At 44.2% G+C, this 26,954-nt stretch overlaps 1 protein-coding gene across 7 annotated transcripts in view; it reads left to right on the forward strand.

Annotated features, from left to right (window-relative positions):
- The window catches only part of LOC137372762 (BTB/POZ domain-containing protein 19-like), a 242,976-nt gene that overhangs the window by 149,356 nt on the left and 66,666 nt on the right, over nt 1-26,954 (forward strand). For 3 of the 7 annotated variants that reach the window (XM_068036972.1, XM_068036971.1, XM_068036976.1), the window contains one exon: nt 21,930-25,203. The exons of 2 other annotated variants lie outside the window; for them this stretch is intronic. In XM_068036972.1, coding sequence (XP_067893073.1) covers nt 21,930-22,064 — 135 coding nt within the window. In that variant the 3' untranslated portion in view covers nt 22,065-25,203. Of the gene's footprint in view, nt 1-495; nt 594-8,792; nt 10,120-21,929; nt 25,204-26,954 lie in introns of those variants that run through there. 2 more of the 7 variants (XM_068036974.1, XM_068036975.1) reach the window with 2 other exon arrangements.

The raw sequence follows: 26,954 nt of genomic DNA on the forward strand, positions 1-26,954 counted from the left end.
TCCCATTTTCAGCCCCGTCAAATCTAAGGGTGCAGTCTTGAACATATCTGATGCACAACTGGTTAGCCATTCAATGTAAGTTGTAGCTGGATCACATCATAGGAACAGAGGAACATAGCAAGAGGAGAAGGTCATTCAGCCCTTTGAGCCTGTTCCGCCATTGAGTTGGATAATGGTGGATCTTTACCTCAATTCCATTTATCTGCATTTGCTCCATTTCCCTCGATACGCTTACCCAATAAAATCTACCCATCTAACATTGAAATTGATAGGAACCTGTATGCCTTTGTGAGTCAAATACCTATCAATCACAGCCAGTGTAAGGAGAAGAAAAAGCCAAAGATAGGCGGCATAGTAAGCCAAAAATAGAGAGTACTGATCAATAAAAACCAAGTGCTTTAATTAACACAACCAAAAACAGTTAAAGAAAAAGTTCTTAGACTTTTTTACGAATTCATGTCTGCTGCAAGTATCCATTTATGTTTTTTAATATAGACGTTAACTCCCACTGTCCTGAATCTGCTAGTGGGGTCCAGGAGTGTAACGAAAGAACATCCTTCTATTCTTGACCCGATCATCTGATCTTAAGCATGTGTAGGCCTTCAGACTTTCCGAAGGTAGATCATATTAACACTAGGTGGGTTGTTGTTTGGTTTGATTCATAAGCTGCTTTAAAAAAGAAAAAACTTGCATTTCTATTACACCTTTCATACCCATAAAGTTATTTTGGAACTGTATTTGCTGCTGTAATTTAAACAAATATAGCAGCCAATTTGAATAATAGCAAGGTCCCACAAATAGCAATCAATTAAATAACGAGATAATCTTTATTTGTGATATTGGTTGAGGGATAAATGTGGGACAGGACACAATGAGTAGTCGTCCATTCTCCTTCAAATAGTGCCATTGGATCTTTTACGTCTGCTTGAGAAGGCAGTTCGTTCAGCTACCTATCCTGATGACAGTGTCGAGGTTATTTCTCCCTTGCAGCTTTACTGCTGCTTCTCTCTGACTTCTGATGTCTGGGTTGATTTTTAAGAAGTCTCCCTTCAAAAGCAGATCAAAGAATTTGTTAATGCATAGTGCTGCATGTCTCTTGAATAACCAGACAATGCTAATGGATGGGGCTGTTTGGGATCTGTGCAAAACAACTGCCTATCTTCCATTTGAATCACCTGTCATTTGCCTGTCGATAACCAACCCAGCATGTGGGTAATTGGGAAAGCGACTCCGTTTCAGACACGTTTCTGCCTAAAGCACATACTAAAACAGCTCGCTTGAGTCCTATTCATGAAAAAATGGCCACAAAATGTCAAACCATGATAGAGATAATATACAAAGGAGGGAACCTGCTAAGAATGTAGGGGAGCAAAAAGTTAGATGGAGCAATGAAAATTTTATTTTACCAGTACAGGGAAAGGCTGTGTAGATTGGATTCACGATCGGCTTCATTATGAACTTCTTGTTTATTTAACTTGTTTATTAAGAGAGTGTTAAAGAGACAAACATAATGGAATTCATAGTGACTCTTTTTAACTGGCCCTTATGCCCAATGTTAATACTGGCAAAGCATGTGTTTATGTGAGATGAAGGGTTGCACTATGGCACAAACGCAGATATAGAGAATGCAACATAATGATGCTAAACTCTCAGATCTACACAGATTTTTATACTTTATAGGGGCCTGGATAGAGTGGAGGTGAAGGGCCTATTTACCTTAGCAAAGAGGTCAGTGACTAGGGGGCATAAATTTAAAGTAATTGGTAGAAAGATTAGAGGGGAGATGAGGAAAAATCTTTTCACCCAGAGAGTGGTGGGATCTGGAACTCATTGCCTGAAAGGGTAGTTGAGGCAGAAACCCTCTACTCATTCAAAAGGAGTCTGGATATGCACCTCAAATGCCATAATTTGCAGGGCTACGGACCAAATGCTGGAAGATGGGATTAGACTAGGTGGAACGTTTTTCTGCCGGCACAGACATAATGGGCCAAGTGGCCTCTTTCTATGCCATAAACTTTTGAGGATTCTAAAAACATACAGCATTTAGAAAAAGGAAGCAAAGCACTGAATCACTGTAGTTTTTTTGTCTTATGTTGCATTTTGTCTAATTGTAAAATATTCACCATGTTCCAGGAGTCTAAAATAGTGCAATGGGTGAGAATGTAGGCCTTACACCTATTGGACGAGAAACATAGAAAATAGAAGCAGGAGTAGGCCATTCGGCCCTTCGAGGCTGCTCTGCCATTCATTGTGCTCATGGCTGATCATCCAACTCAGTAACCTGTTCCTGCTTTCCCCCCATATCCTTTGATCCCTTTCGCCCCAAGAGCTTCTTGAAAGCATGCAATGCTTTGGCCTCAACTGCTTTCAGTGGTAACGAATTCCATGGGCTCACCACTCTCTGGGTGAAGAAATTTCTCCTCATCTCAGTCCTGAAAGGTTTACCCCGTATCCTTAGACTATGACCTCTGGTTCTGGACTCCCCCACCATCGGGAACATCCTTCCTGCATCTACCCTGTCAAGTCCTGTTAGAATTTTATAGATTTCTATGAGATCCTCCCTCACTCTTCTGAACTCCAGCAAATATAATCCTAACCGACTCAATCTGTCCTCATACGTCAGTCCCTCCATCCCAGGAATCAGTCTGGTAAACCTTCACTGCACTCCCTCGATAGCAAGAACATCCTTCCTCAGATAAGGAGACCAAAACTGCACACAATATTCCAGGTGTGGCCTCACCAAGACCCTGTATAATTGCAGCAAGACATTCCTGCTCCTGTACTCGAATCCTCTCGCTATGAAGGCCAACATACCAATTGCCCTTTTTACCATACTAGGTTTGAATCCAGCGCTAACTGATGAGGTAAAGATCTCTCTTTGCTGGTTTAAAGGGTCCTATGTGAAATGAGCTTTGGGAGTACTTCAGCCGAATTCCTAATAGGCCAATGTGACAATTTGTTGAAAATCACCAACTCCACAAGAATGGTTAGTGTGGGAAGTGGAAACATTTGCTTTGTTGAGGCAGTCTGTAAGGAATATTTCCCTGTGCAGGGCTATGCTACACCTGACCAGGAAGTACATAATTCGTACATATCTCTTAAGAGGCAAAGGCACTATTTCAGCAACCAGATTCAACAAGTGAGGCAACAGACAGTATCAAGCTAAAAGAAAAGGCTTACATAAATACAAGGCAAAGTGGAAGTCCAGCAGACTGGGGGAGCTATAAAAGCAAGAAATAGATACACTAAAAGTAATAGGTGCAAAAAGGGATTATGAAGAAAGAACTTGCAAGAGATATTAAAGTTAACAACAAAAGTTTTAATAAATATATTAATGGAAAGAGAGTGGTAAAAGGGAATGTGGGCCTATTAAAGACATGTGTAGATGAGACAATAATGGGCAATGAGGAAATGGCAGACTTGTTGAGTTAGTATTTTGTATCCATTTTCATAGTCGAGGGAGAAGAAATATTAGAATATTTTCATAATGGTGATAGGGGAGCTGTGGAGAAGCAAAGGTGTTCATGTACACAACTCCCTAATAGCTAGTGCCCAGATACAAAAAGTGATCAATAATAATTGTAAAGTTAGGGCTAGACCATTTAAGAGTGCAAAGCATTTTCACACACGGTAGAACTCACTCCCCCAAAAGGCTTTGGATGCTGGGCCAGTTGAAATGTTCAAGACTGTGATTGATAGGTGCATGCTGGAGCGAGGTCGGGTAAGTGGATTTGAGCTGCAGATCTTCTTTGGCCTCCTTGTCTCGAGAAACAATGGGTAAGCGCCTGGAGGTGGTCAGTGGTTTGTGAAGCAGCACCTGGAGTGGCTATAAAGGCCAATTCTAGAGCGACAGACTCTTCCACAGGTGCTGCAGATAAAATTGGTTGTCAGGGCTGTTACACATTTGGCTCTCTTCTTGCGCTTCTGTCTTTTTTCTTGCCAACTGCTAAGTCTCTTTGACTCGCCACGCTTTAGCCCTGCCTTTATGGCTGTCCGCCAGCTCTAGCGATCGCTGGCAACTGACTCCCACGACTTGTGATCAATGTCACAGCACTTCATGTCGCGTTTGCAGATGTCTTTAAAGCGGAGACAAGGACGGCCAGTGGGTCTGATACCAGTGATGAGCTCGCTGTACAATGTGTCCTTGGGGATCCTGCCATCTTCCATGCGGCTCACATGGCCAAGCCATCTCAGGCGCCGCTGGCTTAGTAGGGTGTATATGCTGGGGATGTTGGTTGCCTCGAGGACTTCTGTGTTGGAGATACGGTCCTGCCACCTGATGCCAAGGATTCTCCGGAGGCAGCGAAGATGGAATGAATTGAGACGTCGCTCTTGGCTGACGTATGTTGTCCAGGCCTCGCTGCCGTAGAGCAAGGTACTGAGGACATAGGCTTGATACACTTGGACTTTTGTGTTCTGTGTCAGTGTGCTATTTTCCCACACTCTCTTGGCCAGTCTGGACATAGCAGTGGAAGCCTTTCCCATGCACTTGTTGAATTCTGCATCGAGAGACAGGTTACTGGGGATAGTTGAGCCTAGGTAGGTGAACTCTTGACCACTTCCAGAGTGTGGTCGCCGATATTGATGGATGGGGCATTTCTGACGTCCTATCCCATGATGTTCGTTTTCTTGAGGCTGATGGTTAGGCCAAATTCGGTGCAGGCAGCTGCAATCCTGTCGATGAGTCTCTGCAGACACTCTTCACTGTGAAATGTTAATGCAGCATCGTCAGCAAAGTGAAGTTCCCTGATGAGGACTTTCTGTACTTTGGTCTTCGCTCTTAGACGGGCAAGGTTGAACAACCAGCCACCTGATCTTGTGTGGAGGAAAATTCCTTCTTTTGAAGACTTGAACGCATGTGAGAGCAGCAGGGAGAAGAAGGTCCCAAACAGTGTGGGTACGAGAACACAGCCCTGTTTCACGCCACTGCGGATAGGAAAGGGGTCTGATGAGGGGCCGCTATGCTGAATTGTGCCTTCCATATTGTCATGGAATGAGGTGATGATACTTAGTAGCTTTGGTGGGCATCCGATCTTTTCTAGTAGTCTGAAGAGACCACTTCTGCTGACGAGGTCAAAGGCTTTGGTGAGATCAACGAGAGCAATGTAGAGGGGCATCTGTTGTTCACGGCATTTCTCCTGTAGCTGACGAAGGGAGAACAGCATGTCAATGGTGGATCTCTCTGCTCGAAAGCCACACTGTGCCTCAGGGTAGACACGCTCGGCCAGCTTCTGGAGCCTGTTTAAAGTGACTCGAGTGAAGATTTTCCCCACTATGCTGAGCAGGGAGATTCCACGGTACTTGTTGCAGTTACCGAGGTCACCCTTGTTCTTATAGAGGGTGATGATATTGGCGTCGCGCATGTCCTGTGGTACTGCTCCCTCATCCCAGCACAGGCAAAGCAGTTCGTACAGTGCTGAAAGTATAGCAGGCTTGGCACTCTTGCTGATTTCAGGGGTAATGCCGTCCTTCCCAGGGGCTTTTCCGCTGGCTAGAGAATCAATGGCATCACTGAGTTCCGATTTTGTTGGCTGTACGTCCAGCTCATCCATGACTGGCTGAGACTGGGCTGCATTGAGGGCGGTCTCACTGACAACATTTTCCCTGGAGTACAGTTCTCTACACCAGTAGAGGTAGTGTTCCACCGAGCTTGCGTTGGTCAGTGATTGTGTCCCCTGATTTAGATTTAGATTTGAGGGGGGCAATCTTCTTGATGGTTGGCTCAAAAGCTCTCTTAATGCCATCATACATTCCTCGGGAGAGACCAAGGCTAAGGGAGTAAACCCTAACGGAAAATCCGGAGTGGAACCCCGAAGGCGGTCATGTGTCATCTTCGGCATGTTTCCGGCAGTTCCTGCAGCCATACCGGTGCCAAACATCATGCTCTGCACTCCTTTGGACCCCACCAGGAAGGCCGAGAGGGGGGTTTTGATGCTTGGGCAACTCACAACCTCCATACATCCACCCAGGCATGCGCCATGGAGAGGTCACTCCATAGTCGCCTCACAGTGACCAGATCAACATGGAAGGCAGCAGTTATGGGTTATAAGTCCAGCTCAATTGACGTAGAGATTGGGAGCCACGGGTTGCCTTGGTCGGTGGGAGAGGTCATCGCATCTCACTGGACAACTACCGCCCGCCTCAAACCGGGCAGCCCCCGGTCAGTAAGGTTCTGTTCGCCACAGTCCACCTGCTTCAATGGGTGCTTGGAGCTCAGGGTCATTGCCCAACAAGTGGACTGTAACACTGCACCAAACAGCACGACCAAAAAAGGAAAGAAGGTACCAGCCCTTCGTTTTGCAAGCTGGAACATCAGAACTATGTGTCCTGGCCTGTCAGAAGACCTTACACAAATCAACGATTCTCGGAAGACTGCCATCATTAACAACGAGCTCAGTAGACTCAATGTGGACATTGCAGCACTTCAGGGACGCGCCTCGCTGCGAGCGGATCTCTAACAGAGCAAGTCTACATCTTCTTCTGGAAGGGTAGGGATCCTGAGGAACCAAGACAGCATGGAGTGGGCTTCGCCATCAGAAACTCTTTGCTCAGCATGATAGAGCCATCCTCAAATGGCTCGGAACGCATACTGTCCATCCGACTGTTCACCGCCTCTGGTCTCGTGCACCTACTCAGCATCTATGCTCCAACACTCTGCTCCCCACCTGAAGCTAAAGACCAGTTCTACGAGGAATTCCATAATATCATTCGTGGCATCCCCAACACCGAACACCTGTTCCTGCATGGGGACTTTAATGCCAGGGTTGGGGCCGACCATGACTCATGGCCCTCCTGCCTTGGGCACTATGGCATTGGTAGGACGAATGAGAATGGGCAGAGACTGCTTGAGTTGTGAACCTATCATAACCTCTGCATCACCAACTCATTCTTTCACACTAAACCCTGTCACCAGGTTTCTTGGAGGCACCCAAGATCACGTCGTTGGCACCAGCTGGACCTCATCGTCACAAGGCGAGCCTCTTTAAACAGCGTTCAAATCACACGCAGCTTCCACAGTGTGGACTGCGACACTGACCGCTCCCTGGTGTGCAGCAAGGTTAGCCTCAAACCAAAGAAGCTGCATCACTCCAAGCAGAAGGGCCGCCCGCGCATCAACACTAGCAGAATTTCTCATCCACAGATGTTACGTAAGTTTCTAAATTCACTTGAAAAAGCCCTTCAAAACACTCCCACAGGGGATGCAGAGACCAAGTGGGCCCACATCAGAGACGCCATCTATGACTCAGCAATGACCACCTATGGCAAACGTGTGAAGCGGAATGCAGACTGGTTTCAATCTCACATTGAAGAGCTGGAACCTGTCATCGCCGCTAAGGGCATTGCACTGCTGAACTACAAGAAAGCCCCCAGCGAGTTAACATCTGTAGCACTTAAAGCAGCCAGAAGCGCTGCACAAAGAACAGCCAGGCGCTGTGCAAATGACTACTGGCAACACCTATGCAGTCATATTCAGCTGGCCTCTGACACGGGAAACATCAGAGGAATGTATGATGGCATTAAGAGATGCAGATCAGCCATGGTCTAATCAAACAGGTTTAAGAAGCTGCATGCACTACTGCTGTTCCTCGGTCACCCATCCATAAACAGCTCTGTTCCTCTGGATCCTATGCTTGATATTTCAAATTGATGTGCAAAATGGACAGTGTTACATTATCTAGAAGTAACTTGATGAGCACACAAATTGAAAAAAATGTTGTTCAACTCGTGGCATCATGTGCTATTTAAGTGTATGGATTCTTCTTTATTAGACAACAAAATAGCAGAGCCCTTTCATTGTGCCCATGCTTTGTGTGTTTTCACTTACAACTATGTGCTGGAATACATGGAGTGCAATAATCAGGACCATGGAAAAATTGCACGGAAAAGTTATACAGGGAAAGCGTGATCATGTCTTGGGCATAACTGGGCAGTAAGTCCTTTAGCTATCTGTAAAACAAAACAGAATTAGACTTGTTTAAAGGCAGTGAATGCATCCCCTCTCTGCACCCCCCTCCCACCCCACCTGCCCTACACACACAAGTAAACTGTAGGTGTAATTATTTTCTCATTGACAGTATGTAATTTTAATAATTCCAGAGACCTTAATCACCATCAAAATGATGTTACACTAATTACAGCCTCTGGATATCATAGAGCTGTGTTTAACATGACTTATTGTCGGATGCTGATGAGAGTGCTTGATTTAAAGGGTCATCATAGTGTCTTGATTAAATGTCACAGCTGTGTTTTAATACTTTTGCACTTGTATGAAAGGATATTCGTATGCTTGGCCTACATCTATAACATATTGTTGCTTCTATTACAAATTTTGGGTTTCCACTAGATAGACTTCTGGAGTTCAGTGCATCAGTGGTCTGGCAAATGGACACATCCCCTAGAACCAGGAGTTCACCTATACTGTCCAATATCTAGTCATGCTATATTGTGACCAGGGGTATTAACAATGAAATCCCCTGATATGTGAACCAGTTGTAGTAATCATGTACTTTCCTTAATGTATATTTTTCATACCTTCTAGTAGAGATGAAGCTAATTACCAACCAACAGATTGATTTATTTTGCATGTGATATGAATGAACAGAACAAAACTTGCTATGAATTTTAATGTTTTGTAATGCTGCTCATAACATAAAATGACAGAGTACAACACACTTTCCATGTTAGCAAGCTAAATACACTTCTCTGACTAGAAATTTCTCTCCAACTAGTCAGCACCATTTAAGCAGGGAGTTTTCACTTTGTCCTTAACAGATTTTTGTCTTCTTTCTTAGCTGGCAGGAAGTCAAAGACTGATGTCTGAGCACCCCGTCCCTCTTCTCCATGCCCAGAGATTAGCCACGGAAGTGCACTGCTCTCCTAGATCTGGATCCCAAATAACCAATCCCCATTAAGTTCACATGAACAAAGTCATTTCAATATACCATATGTGAATAAGAACATAAAGCAGTAGGAGCAGGAGAAGGCCATTTGGCCGCTCGAGCCTGTTCCGCCATTCAATAAGATCATGGCTGATCTGATTGTGGCCTTAACTCTACTTTCCTGCTGGCCCTCCCCATGACCCTTGACTCTCTTGTAGATCAAAAATCTGTTTAACTCAGCCTCCACTGCTCTCTAGGGTAGAGAATTCCAAAGATTAATGACTCTCTAAGAGAAGAAACTCCTCTTCACCTCTGTCTTAAATGGGAGACCTCTTATTTTGAAACTGTGCCCCCAGTTCTAGATTCCCGCACAAGTGGAAACATCCTCTCAGCATCTACCTTGTCAAGCCCCCTCAGAATCTTGTATGTTTCATTTAGAATACCTCTCATTCTTCTAAACTCCAGTGAGTATAGGCCCAACCTGCTCAACCTTTCCTCATAAGACAACATCTTCATCTCAGGAATCAACCCAGTGAACCTTCTCTGAACTGCCTTCAATGCAAGTATATCCCTCCTTATATAAGGAAACCAAAACTGTACACAGTACTCTAGGTGTGGTCTCAGCAATGCTATGTACAGTTATAGCAAGACTCCCCTACTTTTATACTCCACTCCCCTTGCAATAAAGGCCAACGTTCCATTTGCCTTCCTAATGACTTGCTGTATCTGCATGCTAACTTTTTGTGATTCATGTATGAGGACATCCAAATCTCTCTGTACTGCAGCATTCTGAAGTCTTTCTCCATTTAAGTAATATTCTGCTTTTCTATTCTTCCCACCAAAGTGGACAAGTTCACATTTTCCCACGTTGTACTCCATCTGCCAGATTTTTGCCCACTCACTTAACCTATCTATATCTCTTTGTAGACTCTTTGTGTCCACCTCACAACTTGCTTTCCTACCTATCTTTGTATCATCAGCAAATTTAGCTACAATATACTCTGTCCCTTCAAAAAGTCATTAATATAGATTGTTGATAGTTGAGGTCCCAGTACTGGTCCCTGTGGCACTATACTAGTTACAGTTTGCCAACCTGAAAATGACCTATATATCCCGACTCTCTGCTTCCTGTTAGCCAATCCTCTATCGATGTGAATATAGTACTCCTAATGCCATGAGCTCTTATCGTGTGCAGTAAGCTTTTATGTGGCACCTTATCGAATGCCTTTTGGAAGTCCAAATACACTACATCTAAAGGTTCCCCTTTGTCTAACCTGCTTGTTACATCTTCAAATAACTTCAATAAATTTGTCAAACACGATTTTTCTTTCACGATACGATGTTGATTCTGTTTTATTGTATTATGATCTTCTAAATGTCTGGCTACTACTTCCTTATTAATGGATTCCTGCATTTCCCAAAGAAAGATGTTAGGCTAACTGGCCTTTAGTTTCCTGTTTTCTGTCTGCCTCCTTTCTTGAATAGAAGTGTTACATTTGTGGTTTTCCAATTTGCTGGGACCTTTCCAGAATCGAGGGAATTTTGGAAGATTACAACCAATGCGTCCACCATCTCTGCAGCCACTTCCGTTAAGACACTAGGATGCAGGCCATCAGGTCCAGGGGCCTTGTCAGCCTTTAGTTCCATTAGTTTTCCTAGTACTTTTTCTCTAGTGATAGTGATTGTTTTAAGTTCCTCCCTCTCTTTTGCCCCTTGACTTTCTACTATTCTTGAGATTTTTTTTGTTTTCTTCCGTGAAGACAGATACAAAATACTTGTTCAAAGTCTGCAGTTTAGAAGAATGAGAGGCGATCTAGTTGAGACATACAAGATTTTTAAGGGCGTCACAGTGGTGCAGTGGTTAGCACCGCAGCCTCACAGCTCCAGTGATCTGGGTTTGGTTCTGGGTCCTGCCTGTGCGGAGTTTGTAAGTTCTCCTTGTGACCGTGTGGGTTTCCGCCGGGTGCTCCGGTTTCCTCCCACAGCCAAAGACTTGCAGGTTAATAGGTAAATTGGCCGTTGTAAATTACCCCTAGTGTAGGTAGGAGAATTGTGGGAAGTTGGGGATGTGGTAGGAAATATGGGATTAATGTAGGATTAGTATAAATGGTTGGCACAGACTCGGTGGGCTGAAGGGCCTGTTTCAGTGCTGTAACTCTATGCTGAAAGGGCTTGACAGGGTAGAAGCTGAGAGATTGTTTCCACTGGTCAGGGAATCTAGAACATGGGTACACAGATTCATGATAAGGGTCCAATCATTCAGGACTGAGATGAGGAGAAATTACTACACTCAAAGGGTTGTGAATCTTTGGAATTCTCTGCCCCAGAGAGTTGTGGATGCTCCGTCATTGAATACATTTAAGGCTGGGATAGATAGAATTTTGGTCTCGCAAAGAATCAAGGGATATGGGGTGCAGGCATGCAAGTGGAATTGAAGCCCAAGATCAGCCATGATCATATTGAATGGTGGAGCAGGCTCGATGGGCCATAAGGTCTCCTTCTGCTCCTGTCTTTTGTGTTCTTGTGTCTCTGCCATTTCCTTGTTTCCCATTATTAATTCCCTAGTATTATCTTCTAAGGGACCAAGGTTTACTTTAGCTGTTCTCTTACTTTTTATAGACTTGTAGAAGCTCTTACTATCTTTTTATAATTTTTTTATAGTTCTTGCTCGTTTACTCTCGCATTCCAATTTCTCCCTCTTTAATTTTTTTGTCATCCTTAGCTGGTTTCTAAGATTTTCCCAATCTTCTGGCCTAATATTTAATATAATATTTACTGGAATGTTTTTAATAGACTTCCTTTGTCTCAAGCTGATGTGTTGCCATCATTCTGGACAATAGTCTCATGTGAATTTAAATCTGTATTCCCAGGGACTGCAAGCTGTAAGTTTGATCCTGTGTGAGCTAAATTAAGTTGAGCCAAACAGAGCAAGTTCTGAAACTGAAGGGAATAAATTTAACTTCAGAGCAAAGAGGAACAACAAAATAAACAGAAACAGGAAAGAGCTTAGCTTATTCTGGAAGTCCTTGTTCAGGAAATTCTCATACCATTTCTATTTCCTTTCTATTTCCTTTCTGGTGTAATACCAAGTTTGTTTTCTTCCCACTGAATTTGAAACCTTTGCATTTCCTTTTGGCATGCATCAACCAAATTTGCATCTGCTGCTTTTGGTAGTAGTCTGTTCCATATGGCTGCTGCTCTAAAGTGTGAAGTAATTATGTATAGCTCAAGGTTTACAATTTCCTATTTCAGTCCCAAAAATTTTTCATCCACCTTTTCATGATTTACGAAACATAGAGTATAGGGGTTAAATTAGATAGCTTCAAAAAATGAGCATAGGGATCATGATGTGTGATTAATCTGCACCCATTGAGTGGAATGCAGGCAGTCCGCCAACTTTGTGCTGCCTGCTCATTATAGTGATTTCTGCTTGCAGCCAGTCCTCCCCATGCTGTTCATTGGCTGGGCACATCAGCAGTGGGCCCAATATCGTTACTAACTTGCACTACTTAAATCTAGCTTGCACCTTTGAGAGGGGAGGTGCATTGTGGCTGGAGCAGATGCTAGGAGTCGTTGTACGAGTGAATCTGACCTGGGAAGGAGTGAGGAATGGCTGACTAAGGAGAGAATGAGTATCCAGGTTTTTAGAAGCTGCATTGGGGGTCTTGGAGGAGGTGGAAAATGCCCTGTATCCTCTGGGGAGCAGGAGGCCCTCCAGACAGGGTGTGAAGACAGTGGGAACAGATATCCGCGGAGGTCAATGCCAGTATCGTCCCACGGACCCGGATGCAATGTCACAAGAAGTTTGGCAATCTCACACAAGCAGTTAAGGTTAGTGAATGCATCTTCAATTGCCATATCCTACAAACTGCACCACAAGCCTCAACCATTGCTCAATTCACCATACACACATCACTGACCTACCAAAAAATATCTACCATTCAGGGCTAATACCTAACATTCATATGCTTCACCTCATCCTCACAGACTTAGCACAGTTGCAAGCCGCACAACCACGTCTCACAGCTTGCACACATTGCATGACAGCCACATCACCCAAACAGATTGCATAACACTCACTGAAACACTTCCCTCTCTCTTGCAGGAGAAGGTGTTGCACAACCAGAGGCAGTAGGAACTAACTGGAGGTGGACAGGTGTGTCTGCATGTTGTAACCTTCATGGAGGAGACGGTGCTGGCTGTTATGGGAAGGGCCATTGCTGAGGCAGTGACCAGCGGTGGGGCAGAAGCCATTGAAGATGACAGTATCTGCATATTGAATTCTCCTTCTCTCATCCCACTTCTCCTTCATTCCACAACCTTTTCTGACTGAGAAGATGCAGATGGTGTAAGCATGCACTTCTTCCTTTCTCCTCTCCCCTCATCACAATCCTACTCTTGACCCTTTTGCCTTTCAGAAATTCAATAACTGCAACTGCCCAGTCAATGGAGGAACAGCAAGAAGACAGAGAAGATGAAGCCACATTGTTACTCGATTTCAATCACAGCCACCAGCTCGGATACTGACCGCACATAACTTAGAGGATAGCATAAAGGTGGTGAGACACTGCACAGCAACGCTGCAGCCAGGGCAGAGGGAAAGGATACCACAGGTGCTCGCTCGCCACAGGGCAAGGGCACACACTGGTTCTGTAGCAGAGGACTCACATGATGACTTTGATGGGCCAGGCTACAAAAGAAGGCTGATGGGTGTACATAGGGACATAGAATCATAGAAAGTTTACGGCACAAGAAAGAGGCCACTTGGCCCATCGTGTCTGTGCCAGCTGAAAAATGTTCCACCCATTCCACCTTCCAGCATTTGGTCCGTAGCCCTGCAGATTACGGCAGTTGAGATGCATATCCAGACTTCTTTTGAATGAGTTGAGGGTCTCTGCCTCAACTACCCTTTCAGGCCGTGAGTTCCAGACCCCCAACACCCTTCGGGTGAAACAACTTTTCCTCATCTCCCCTCTAATATTTCTACCAATCACTTTAAATCTATGCCCCCTAGTCACTGACCTCTCTGCTAAGGTAAATAGGCCCTTCACCTCCACTCTCTCCAGGCCCCTCAAAATTTTGTCCAGTTTGATCAGATCTCCCCTCAGCCTTCTCTGTTCCAAGGAGAACAACCCCAGCCTATGCAATCTTTCCTCATAGCTACATTTTACCAGTTCCGGCAACATCCTCACAAATCTCCTCTGTACCCTCTCTAGTGCAATTACATCCTTTCATCAATGAGGTGACCAGAACTGCACACAGTACTCAAGTTGTGGCCGAACCAATGAATTATACAGTTCTAGCATAACCTCCCTGCTCTTATATTTTATACCTCGGCTGATAAAGGAAAGGATTTCATATGTCTTCTTAACCATCGTGTCGACCTACCTTCAGGGATCTGTGGACATTTACTCCAAGGTCCCTCACTTCCTCTACACCTCTCAGTATTTTCCCATTTATCGTGTATTCCTTTGCCTTGTTTGACCTCCCCAAATGCATCACCTCACACTTCTCCAAGTTGAATTATTTGCCACTTTTCTGCCCATCTGACCAGACCATCAATATCTTCCTGCAGCCTACAACTATCCTCCTCGCTATCTACCACATGCCCAATCTTTGTGTCGTCTGCAAACTTCTTGATCATGCCCCCTACATTTGCATCCAATCATTAGTGTATACCACAAAAAGCAGGGGACCCAGTACTGGGCCCTGTGGAACGCCACTGAAAACAGCCCTCCGGTCGCAAAAACACCGTTAACAATTACCCTTTGTTTCCTGCCACTGATCCAATTTTCTATCCACCTTGCTGCACTTCCCTGGATCCCATGGGATTTTTTTTTTAACCAGTCTGCCATGTGGGACCTTGTTAAAAGCCTTGCTAAAATCTATGCAGGCCACATCAACTGCACCACCCTCATCTATCTTCCTTGTTACTTCAAAAAATTTGATCAAGTTGGTCAGACAAGATCTTCCCTTAACAAATCCATGCTGGCTATCCTTGATTAATTTGTGCCTTTCTAAGTGACAGTTTATCCTGTCTGTCAGAATAGATTCCAATAATTTGCCCACTACTGAGGTTAGACTGACTGGCTGTAATTATTTGGTCTATCCCTCACTCCCTTTTTAAATAGAGGTACTAAGTTAGCAGTCCTCCAATCCTCCGGCAGCACACCTGTATCCAGTGAGGACTGGAGAATGATGGTCAGACCTTCCGCTATTGCCTCTCTTGCTTCTTTTAACAGCCTGGGATACGTTTCATTTGGCCCTGGCGATTTATCAACTTTCAAGGATGCTAATCCCATTAATATGTCCTCTCTCCCTATGTTGATCACATCCAATACTTCACACCCCTCTTGCTTAACTGCAATATCTGCATCGTCCCCCTCTTTTGCAAAGACAGACGCAAAGTATTCATTAAGAACAATACCTACATCTTCTACACCTACACATAGGTTACCTTTTTGGCCTTTTATGGGCCCTGCTCTTTCCTTAATTATCCTCTTACTCTTAATGTATTGATAAAACATGTTTGGGTTCTCCTTGATTTTGCTTGCCAATATTCTTTTATGCCGTCTCTTGGCTTTCCTAATTTCCTTTTTGATTTCACCCCTCCACTTTCTATACTCCTCTCGGCTTTCTGTAGTATTGAGTTCTCTGTGTCAGACATGAGCTTTCCTTTTCTGCCTTATTTTACCCTGTAAGCTCCTTGACTATACAGTAAATGGAAAAGTCCTGGGGAAAATTGATGTACAGAGAGATTTGGGTGTTCAGGTCCATTGTTCCCTGAAGGTGGCAACGCAGGTCAATAGAGTGGTCAAGAAGGCATACGGCATGCTTTCCTTCATCGGACGGGGTATTGAGTACAAGAGTTGGCAGGTCATGTTACAGTTGTATAGGACTTTGGTTCGGCCACATTTGGAATACTGCGTGCAGTTCTGGTCGCCACATTACCAAAAGGATGTGGATGCTTTGGAGAGGGTGCAAAGCAGGTTCAGCAGGATGTTGCCTGGTATGGAGGGCGCTAGCTATGAAGAGAGGTTGAGTAGATTAGGATTATTTTCATTAGAAAGACGGAGGTTGAGGGGGGACCTGATTGAGGTGGACAAAATCATGAGAGGTATAGACAGGTTGGATAGCAAGAAGCTTTTTCCCAGAGTGGGGGATTCAATTACTAGGGGTCACGAGTTCAAAGTGAAAGGGGAAAAGTTTAGGGGGGATATGCGTGGAAAGTTCTTTACGCAGAGGGTGGTGGGTGCCTGGAACGCGTTGCCAGCGGAGGTGGTAGACGTGGGCACGATAGCGTCTTTTAAGATGTATCTAGACAGATACATGAATGAGCAGGAAGTAAAGAGATACAGACCCTTAGAAAATAGGCATCATATTTAGATAGAGGATCTGGATCGGCGCAGGCTTGGAGGGCCGAAGGGCCTGTTCCTGTGCTGTAATTTTCTTTGTTCTTTGTTCGTGACATCCATGGGGCTCTAGATTTTGGCCGTCCCACCCTTTTTCTTTGTGGAAATATGTTTACTCTGATCCCCTTGAATCTCCCCTTTGAATGCCTCCCACTGTTCTGACACTGATTTACCGTCAATGGAAATAGGAGCAGGAGTAGGCCATTCGGCCCATTGAACCTACTCCACCATTCGAACAGATTATGGCTGATCATCTATCTCTACGCCATTTTTCCCCACTATCCCCATTTCCCTTCTTGTCATTAGTATCCAGAAATATATTGATTTTTGTCTTGAACGTGCTCAATGATTGAGCTTCCATAGTCCTCTGGAGTAGAGAATTCCACAGACTCATCTCAGTCTTAAATGGCCTGCCCCTTATTCTGAGACTGTGGAGACTTAAATGCTTGGTGTATTGGAAAGTCTCCCAGAAAACCTGTGTTCAAAGTCAAGGACCATGGAGGAGTGTGGCAGCAACTTGGCACAGGGCTTTTTGCAGAGCTTGGAGCCCATCCTTTCTGACATGGAACAGGTGACCACCTCTGTCAACTCACCTTTTTTTTATTCTTTCATGGGATGTGAGCATCGCTGTCAAGGCCAGCATTTGTTGCCCATCCCTAATTGCCCTTGAGAAGGTGGTGGTGAGCTGCCACCTTGAACCGCGATAGTCCATCTGGTGTACTGTTAAGAAGGAAATTCCAGGTTTTTGACCCAGCGACAGTGAAGGAACGGCGATATATTTCCCCATCAGGGTGATGTGTGACTTGGAAGGGAACTTGTAGGTGGTGGTGTTCCCATGTGTCTGCTGCCGTTGTTCTTCTAGGTGGTAGAGGCCGCGGGTTTGGAAGATGCTGTTGAAGGAGGCTAGGCAAGTTGCTGCAGTGCGTCTTGTAGATGGTACTCACCGCTGCCACTGTGCACCGGTGGCGGAGGGAGTGAATGTTTAAGGTTGTAGATGGGGTGCCGATCAAGCGAGCTGTTTTCTCCTGGATGGTGTCAAGCTTCTTGAGTGTTGTTAGAGCCGCACTCATCCAGGCGAGTGGAGAGTATTCCATCACAGTCCTGACTTGTGCCTTGTAGATGATGGAGAAGTTTTGGGGAATCAGGAGTGAGTTACTCGCCACAGAATTCCCAGCCTCTGACCTGCTCTTGTAGTCACATTATTTATATGGCTAGTCTATTTAAGTTTTTGGTCAATGGTAACCCTCAGGATGTTGATAGTGGGGGATTCAGTGGTGGTAATGCCATTGAATGTCAAGGGAAGATGGGTAGATTCTCTCTTGTTAGAGATGATTATTGCCTGGCACTTGTGTGGCGCGAATGTAATTTGCCACTTAACAGACCAAGCCTGAATGTTGTCCAAGTCTTGCTGCATTGTGGGCACAGACTGTTTCAGTATCTGATGAGTTGCAAATTGTACTGAACATTGTGCAATCATCAGCGAACATACCCTCTTCTGACCTTATGTTGGAGGGAAGGTCATTGTGAAGCAGCTGAAGATGGTTGGGTCTAGAACTCCTGCAACGATGTCCTGGAGCTTATATGTTTAGCCTCCAACAAACACAACCATCTTCCTTTGTACTAGGTATGACTCCAACCAGTGGAGAGTTCCACTGACTTCAGTTTTGCTAGGGCTCCTTGATGCCACACTCAGTCAAATGCTGTCTTGATGTCAAGGGTAGTCATTCTCACCTCACCTCTTGAATTCAGCTCTTTTGTCCATGTTTGGATTCAGGCTGTAATGAGGCCTGGAGCTGAGTGGCCCTGGCGGACCCAAACTGAGCATCAGTGAGCAGGTTATTGCTGAGTAAGTGCCTCTTGGTAGCACTGTCGACGACCCCTTTCGTCACTTTGCTGATAATCAAGAGTAGACTGATGGGGTGATAGTTGGACGGATTGAATTTGTCCTTTTTGTGGACAGGACATACCTGGGCAATTTTCCACATTGCTGGGTAGATGCCAGTGTTGTAGCTTTTCTGTAGTGGTTTGGTACAACTGAGTGGCTTGCTCGGTCATTTCAGAGGGCACTCTGACAGAGGCAGCCACATTGCTGTGGGACTGGAGTCAAATGTAGGCCAGACCAGGTTCGGGCAGCAGATTTCCTTCCTTAAAGGACAATAGTGAACCTGTGGAGCCAACCATGATGCAGTTTCTAATGGCTGATGTCTCAGCTTCCAATGCATTTACCCAGCATCTGAGTGCTGCAGTGGGAGTTCAGGCTATTGCCAGCATTGCTCTGGATACCCGTGTGCAAAGGGGCTTCCAGGGCATGATGGCAATCCTTCAATCTGTCCTCCGATAGATATGCTCCATAAAAACCCTCTGGCCATGGCCACCTGCTGAGAACCTATGTTCTCCTCCTCCACCTCCTTTTCCTTCTTCCAGCAGCTTGTCCTACTCTGCATGGCCTCTGTTCATTCTCCCAATCATGTTCAATACCAAGAGGAAGCTCTACACGGCTGCCATCCATGTCTTGAAGCAATGGTTTGTGCGCAAGCCTTTAAATCACCAAAGAAAATCCTCAGCACCTGCCAGGCCACTCACTGTAAACTAGTGAAACTTTTAACAAATATGGAAAACACCCAAAATGCATAGAATTACATCAACAGTGGATAAAATATTCCAGCACCTAATCTGAAGTGGTTGATGATCCCTTTAAATAGTACTGTATGGCGGTCCTTCATGCAATTGAATGCATATTCAGCTGTGCGAGGTTAAGAGAGGGTGTAGGCTGGAGCATTGAGCTCTAAAATGGCAGCGTGGCATCAAATCAGCGATGCATTCTGTCTGACGCCATGATCTGCCTACTCTCCATTCTGCCGCCCGATGTTCGATGTCCCCATCCTCAATGATGGGGGAGTCCAGCACTCAGTGCAAAAAATAAGGGTGAAGCATTTGCACAAATCTTCAGCCAGAAGTGCCGAGTGGATGATCCATCTCAGCCTCCTCCTGAGGTCCCCAGTATCACAGATGCCAGTCTTCAGCCAATTTCATTCACTCTGCGTGATATCAAGAAACGACTGAAGGCACTGGATACTGCAAAGGCTATGGGCCCTGACAACATTCGGCAACTGTACTGAAGAACTTGCCACGCCCCTAGCCAAGCTGTTCCAGTACAGCTACAACACTGGCATCTACCCGGCAATGTGAAAAATTGCCCAGGTATGTCCTGTACATAAAAAGCAGGACAAATCCAACCCTGCCAATTACAGCCCCATCAGTCTACTCTCGATCATCAGTAAAGTGATGGAAGGTGTCAGCGACAGTGCTATCAAGCGGCACTTGCTTAACAATAACCTGCTCAGTGACACTCAGTTTGGGTTCTGCCAGGGCCACTCAGCTCCTGACCTCATTACAGCCTTGGTTCAAACATGGACAAAAGAGCTGAACTCAAGAGGTGAGGTGAGAGTGAAGGCCCTTGACATCAAAGTAGCATTTGACCGAGTATGGCATCAAGGAGCCCTAGCAAAACTGAGGTCAATGGAAATCAGGGGGAAAACTCTCCGTTGGTTGGAGTTGTATCTAGCGCAAAGGAAGATGGTTGTGGTTGTTGGAGGTCAATCATCTCTGCTCTAGGACATCACTGCAGGAGTTCCTCAGGATAGTGTCCTAGGCCCAACCGTTTTCAGCTGCTTCATCAATGACCTTTCTTCAATCATAAGGTGAGAAGTGGAGATGTTCGCTGATGATTGCACAATGTTCAGCACCATTCGCGACTCCTTTGATATTGAAGCAGTCTGGGTAGAAATGCAACAAGACCTGGACAATATCCAAGCTTGGACTGATAAGTGACAACATTCGCGCCACACAAGTGCCAGGCAATGACCATCTCCAACAAGAGAGAATCTAACCATCTCCCCTTGACATTTAATGGCATTATGATTGCTGAATCCCCCGCTATCAACATCCTGGGGGTTAGCATTGACCAGAAACTGAACTGGAGTAGCCATATGAATAACAACACAAACAAAAACAAGAAATGCTGGATTCACTCAGCAGGTCTGGCAGCATCTGTGGAAAGAGAAGCAGAGTTAACGTTTCGGGTCAGTGACCCTTCCGAAGAAGGGTCACTGACCCGAAACGTTAACTCTGCTTCTCTTTCCACAGATGCTGCCAGACCTGCTGAGTGAATCCAGCATTTCTTGTTTTTGTTTCAGATTTCCAGCATCCGCAGTATTTTGCTTTTATTTTAGCCATATGAATATCCTGGCTACATGAGCAGATCAGAAGCTAGGAATCCTGTGGTGATTTACTCACCTCCTGACTCCCCAAAGCCTGCCCACCATCTACAAAGCACAAGTCAGGAGTGTGATGGAATACTCGCCACTTGCCTGGATGGGTGCAGCTGCAACAACACTCAGTAAGCTCGACATGATCCAGGACAAAACAGCCCGCTTGATTGGCACCCCATCCACCAACATTCACTCCCTCCACCACCGACGCACAGTGGCAGCAGTGTGTACCATCTACAAGATGCACTGCAGCAATGCATCGAGGCTCCTTAGACAGCACCTTCCAAACCCGTGACCTCTACCACCTAGAAGGACAAGGGCAGCAGATGCATGGGAACACCACCACCTGCAAGTTCCCCTCCTAGCCACACACCACCTTGACTTGGAACTTTATTGCCATTCCTTCACTTTCGCTGGGTCAAAATCCTGGAACTCCCTTCCGAACAGCACTGTGGGTGTACCTACCCCACATGGACTGCAGCAGTTTAAGAAGGCAGCTCATTATCACCTTCTGAAGGGCCGGTAGAGATGGGCAATAAATGCTGGCCTGGCCAGCGACGCCCACATCTCCATAAACAAATTTTAAAAATGTGCACTTGCCATTTACCAGTGACGTCTGGCACACTTCATGTTAGAAGTATGTGCAGTGTGCACCATTTTAGAATTTTGAGACATCATGGCACTAAAACAAATGCTCACTTTCGTCCCATGGTTTCCAGTTAGTCTTTCATCTACCGAGAACATGATTAATTCTTCTGTTCTGACAAAATGTTAATGTCATTTCTTTTTACAGATGCTGACTGACCAGCACTTTTTGTTTATATCGTTAATTCTTTAAGCCTTTCTTCATATGTCAAATGACATATTTTTAATATGTGAAGTAAAGAAGGACCAGATCATTATCTTCTGAAGAAATTTAGTAGGATAAGTACTTTGGGGAGATCAAGAAAATTGAATTTAGCTTCTGAAATCCAAGGTTAAATATTGCAAACTGATTAGGATCTAGTCTCACAGGTCATAGAATTGGACATTTAATCCCAAAATACATTGGTGGCCTGTTGATATAATGCACTCGTATGCTAATATACTGCACTAATAGTGGAAAGATGCAGACTTTACATCCTTGATATTCTTCACACGATGCTTTTCCAATCTAAGCCACACCAATTGGGAAAGTTACAGAATGGCGACAATAACACCTCTTCACAGGTGAAAGTGAAAATCACACCCAACCAATCCTTGTGCAATTCTTGCATTGTAGCAATGGCACAAGACCTCCACACAGATATGGAGCCCAAATAGGGGAGAATTTTTATTTTTAAAAGGCAGTCAGTTGAAAGTCTCCTGTTTTCCTTTCGACCTTCTAGGTGGACAAGATAGCTGAAGTGTGGAAGTTCCATGCATTAAAGAAATCAAGTGGGATCACAGTCCATCTGCTTCGGAGACGGAAAGGCACTCGGCCTCGAGACCATCACAAGTATCTCAACCTTTACCGCAAATAGAAGCCAAAGCCGCAAAATTGTTCTTGGACTCTGCACCCTAAACTTATGTGAAGAGGATTCATCAACAGACGTGATCTATACTGAACTGAATCAAACTAGCATGTCATGAAATATGCTACGGATCCTTATACAGGGGTTGTATCCCATCCAGTTGCTCCAAACTATACAACTTTTTTTGAATTAATCTGAACACAGCTGTTCTGTGCCAGTTCTGTTCTGATTTGCCGGCAGCTCTGCAAGGCCAGGATTTCCGGCGGCGGTGTCCTAAATCGCATGGAAGGCCCACCGTTGTCCAGTTAAGTGCCCGATTGTCTCGAAATTCAGCGGGCCTTCCATATAAGAGCTGGCACGGGGATCTTTGCATCGGTTTCCCCCGACGTCGAGACCCCCACCGCTAGTGCAAAATTCCACCCTCTATCTCCAAAGGTGTCCAGCCTCTGGCTTTAGATGGCTTCAGACAGCTGGTAACAAAAGGTATTTATCTTATTAGTTAAATAAGGACTGGCAGTGTACTGCAAAAGTAGGACAGAAGTTGCCTTTCATAAATCATGGGCCAGCACTGAAGCACCTGCCAATATAGAAACAAGTTTTAATATCTTGATGTTCCTCATTTGGGAGTGCTTTCTACAGATGTTGGCTGCAAACAGTGGAAAATTGCTTCATTTCCCGATGTGGACAACTAATCAAAGTGTAGTTTCAACTGAAGTGTAAGGTAATTGAAATAAATTGAGGATACCGAACGGAAACAATGAAAGAGTACACAAATGCTGACTGATATAACAGAACATAAGGCACAGGAATCCCTTCTTTTATTAGAATTTTTTTAAAAATCAGGGCAAAAGCAAAGTATGCAGTCCTGGAAGTTTTTTTCCCCCTAATTTTACTTACTGAAAATTGTTCTGGAGTAATATTCAGGACACAAAAGAAGGGTGTGAAATCAGAGTCCAAATCAAAGTTTTAGAACTGAAATCTGCACCTAAAGCTGTTGGACAGTATTTTGTCCATTTCTCTCATGTAATATTTCTAACTTATGTAATTTACATTTTTGGACCTCATTGTGTACATAGCACTGGGAGTCAGAGACAGACTAACAAACTCTGGGATTGTATCAACCAGAGAATGACAAGCACATTGTAAGTGTGGGAATACGGTAGATTTTCTAATTGTTTCTGTTTGTTGCTTTGTACAGCATTTCAATAGTGCCTCACCATAAATAATTATATACCCATGAACCAAGCAGCAGAAGCAGGGGGAGAAAAACTAACCTGGCTTGGTTACTCTGTAGCGATTGAGCTCATGATGGTCTTAAAGAGAAAATAGTGTAAATCTGCCACTTTGACTAGGCACACACCAGCAAGAGAACCTCTTAAGGGGAGGACGAAAGGGGAATCAAATTTAAGACAAAGCAAAGAGTATCCATTGTGCTTACATCAGGCTCTGAATTGATGAGTTGCAGCATAAAACTTTAAAGAACCAACAACAGCTGGCAGTTTGGCTCAAGGTTGTATGGGAGAAAAAGAAAGACACGCAGTTATGTAGCACTTTTTATGACCATCGGACATCTCAAAGCACTTTACAGCTAATGAAGTACTTTTTGTGAAGTGTAATCACTGTTGTAGAACAGGAAACATGGCAGCCAACTTGTGCACAGCAAGATCCCACAAACAGCAATGTGATAATGACCAGATAATCTGTTTTTAGTGATGTTGATTAAGGAGTAAATATTGGCCAGGACAGCAGGGATAACCCGCCCACTCTTCTTTGACATAGTACCATGCGATCTTTTACCTCTACCTGAGAGGGCAGACAAGGCCTTGGTTTAATGTCTCATCCGAAAGACGGCATCTCTGACAGTGCAGTTCTTCCTCAATCCTGCATTGGAATGTCTGCCTTGATTTTTGTGCTCAGGTCCTGGAGTGGGGCTTGAACCAGAACCTTGTGACTTAGAGGTGAGGATGCTACCAACTGAGGCATGGCTGTCACCTCTAGGTACGGGGAACAATAACAGTATAAGCCGTGAGACTGAAAGTTAAAAAAAAATAGAAAATGCTGCAAACATTCAGCATCTGTGTGTTGAGTCCATGGGCTAGACATTTTTGGATTGTACCTTGTTAGTTCATCTTTGTTCTGCACCCTTCAGCTCAAAATTGTTTTGTGCCATAACTTGCTGTAAGTCAAGCTGATAACGGCATGGCAAGGGCTACAGGGCATCTGGGACCTCAATGACCGATGGTGCTAACAGAGTATCTCCTTAAACAATAAGATTAAAGATTGAGAAAGGAAAAGGAATGTCGGAGAAGGAGGGTGAATTAGAATGGGTAAATTAGAGTCAACATAAGAATGTAAGAAATAGGAGCAGGAGTAGGCCATTTAGCCCCTTGAGCCTGCTCCGCCATTCGGTAAGATCATGGCTGATCTGATCCTTGACTCAACTGCACTTTCCTGCCTACCCCCTAATCCTTGACTCCCTTGTATCTGTCTAACTCAGCCTTGAATATTCAATGACCCAGCCTCCACTGCCATTTCAGGTAGAGAATTCCAAAGATTAACGACTCTCTGAGAGAAGAGTCAAATCAGGTACAAAAGGAAAAATACAGGAAAAGAAAGACTGGATTAAGAGAAGAGGAAAAATAGGCAAGTTAAAAATTAATCTCTAAGAACAATTTGCCATCTGAAGGAATGCAACTACACAGCTCCACAGAATACAACTCCACAGAAGTTGTTCAATTTCTGGGCCAGAGAGATTGATTGCCATTGCATTAACAACCATCATGTCATTAAAAAGGCTCTTAGTACCTAGTCTTAACTTTTTCTGTTAAGTTTACTGGGCAATTTAATGTACAAACCTGGCAAGTTCTTAAAAATAACATGGAGATTAAGGGCGATGTGCCATTTGTGCAAGGCAAACAGCGGAGCAGTGTAAATCGACCAGCAATTTCGGGAGATTCATAACTCGCGGCATATCTCTTAATCCCCTGACTTTGCTAGCTGATTTGCACTTAATAATAACCAAAGGGTTACTTTTTATTTGAAGTGGATCATTACTACCTTGTTATTTTAGAGGTCTGGGCGAATACGGTTGAAACTGGAAGATATTACAGATGAACAGCATTTGAAGAGAAACCGAACAAAGTGAAAGTGGACAGTGGTGGGGGGGCCGGGCGGGCATGGGGTGGTGAGGAAGCACCAGGAAAGTCAACATGAGTGAAGTTGTTGGAGAAAGCTGTTCCTTGCTGCCAATTTGTCTATATTTTACCAATTATAGATCTAGTCAGCTTAGGGGGATTGTGCGTGGGAACCTGCAGACCACATTTTCCTATGCACACTTCTGGGTTTGTATTCAACTGCCATTTGGTATGGACAGGTGGAAAGGAATATGGGTGGTTCCCACTGTTCACCTCCTAATGACCGTAGTCGTATTCTGTTAAAGTGCTGCATTTGCCCCGAATGTCTTGCGGGTGAAATAAACAGACAAATGACAGGTTTTCTCATAGGTTAAAAAAAATAAAAAATTTTTTTTGCACAATTCACGAAATGGTTGCAACCTCACCCACGCACACATTCACTCACAAACACATAGAGAAGAATAGATCAGTAGAGAGAAAAAGGGTAAGTAGTTTAAAGTTCAAAGTGAGGTAGGTTTTCATGATTTACGGTAAAATGTTGAATCTTTTCAAGAGGACAGTCTCTTTTAAAGGTGCAGGCCTGGGTGTTTGTAGTCTTGAACTTGTTGAGGTATTGTAGGTTTTCTGGTAGTTAAAACTTCAGACTGGTGGTGGTGGTCACTTTAACTTCTCTGCTTCACCGAGTTGAAGTGTAGAATTAGCAGCAGGGTTTCTTTCTTACTTGACTGGATCTCTACCACAGTCCCTGGCTGGACTGCTTTCTGAAGTTGTTGGCTTGATCACCCTCTCTCTCCAGAGGGTTACCTTTTTAAGGTAAAAATTCATCACATTAGAGTTTCTGTTAGAAGACACATGGCCCACTCTCCTGATGTGACCACACAATGGACCAGGATGTGGAGACCATGGCTATCAATTGATGTCTGAATGGGGACCATTCTGTTAACACGGTGCTATTTCACACCTATTCAATTTTGGTTTGGTCTTTCAGGTCTTCTGTCTCTAGAGTCCTTTGCTGGTTCATTCATGTCGATAAGACATTAATATGCAATAGTGTTCTTTTCAGTTTCAAAGGAATTCTCCCCAGAGCTATTTCAGATGAGGTTAATGAGTTACATCCTTGTAGACAGGTTTTTGGATTTCCAATACAGGAGGGGTCACATGACCATGATCCATTTTGACTGTGGGACAAGCGTCCATGTTCTTTTGGTTTTAACAGTGGACTTTTAAAATTCATAATTCTTCAGTTTCACTGTTTATTTTATCACGGCTCCTTCTGTGCATGACACCTTTGGTCTGACCTTGAGCTGTGAAGAGCTTTGAAATACTTTACAAAGTTAATTGCCCCACATAAATGTAAGTAGTTATGGTAGTACACTGGTTAATACATTTCTCTAAAATTCTTTTGTGTATTATTTTAATTTATAGATTAATGAAAATATTAAAATAATGCACAAAAGAATTACACAAACGTAATAACAAGTATTTGATCAGAAGAAATTACACCTGGGTGTTTACTGGGAATTCTGTGGGATTTATCTGACTGCACATGTTGAAGGTCAGTCATTAGCAGTTTTCTGTGCACGAACAGTTTTAATTTGTTGTCTCACAACAAGTTGTTCATACTCCTGAATTATAGTACAAATAAGATAGGTACTCTATTATCATCGTTATTGGAGCTCAAGTTATTTTGTGCACCTATTTTGCAAGGATTTTTCATTGAAAACATAAGAAAGCTTGGTGATATTTTCAACTTTTGTTGTTGATA

The sequence above is a fragment of the Heterodontus francisci genome, chromosome 8, assembly GCF_036365525.1.
Source record: "Heterodontus francisci isolate sHetFra1 chromosome 8, sHetFra1.hap1, whole genome shotgun sequence".
In the NCBI taxonomy this organism is placed as follows: domain Eukaryota; kingdom Metazoa; phylum Chordata; class Chondrichthyes; order Heterodontiformes; family Heterodontidae; genus Heterodontus; species Heterodontus francisci.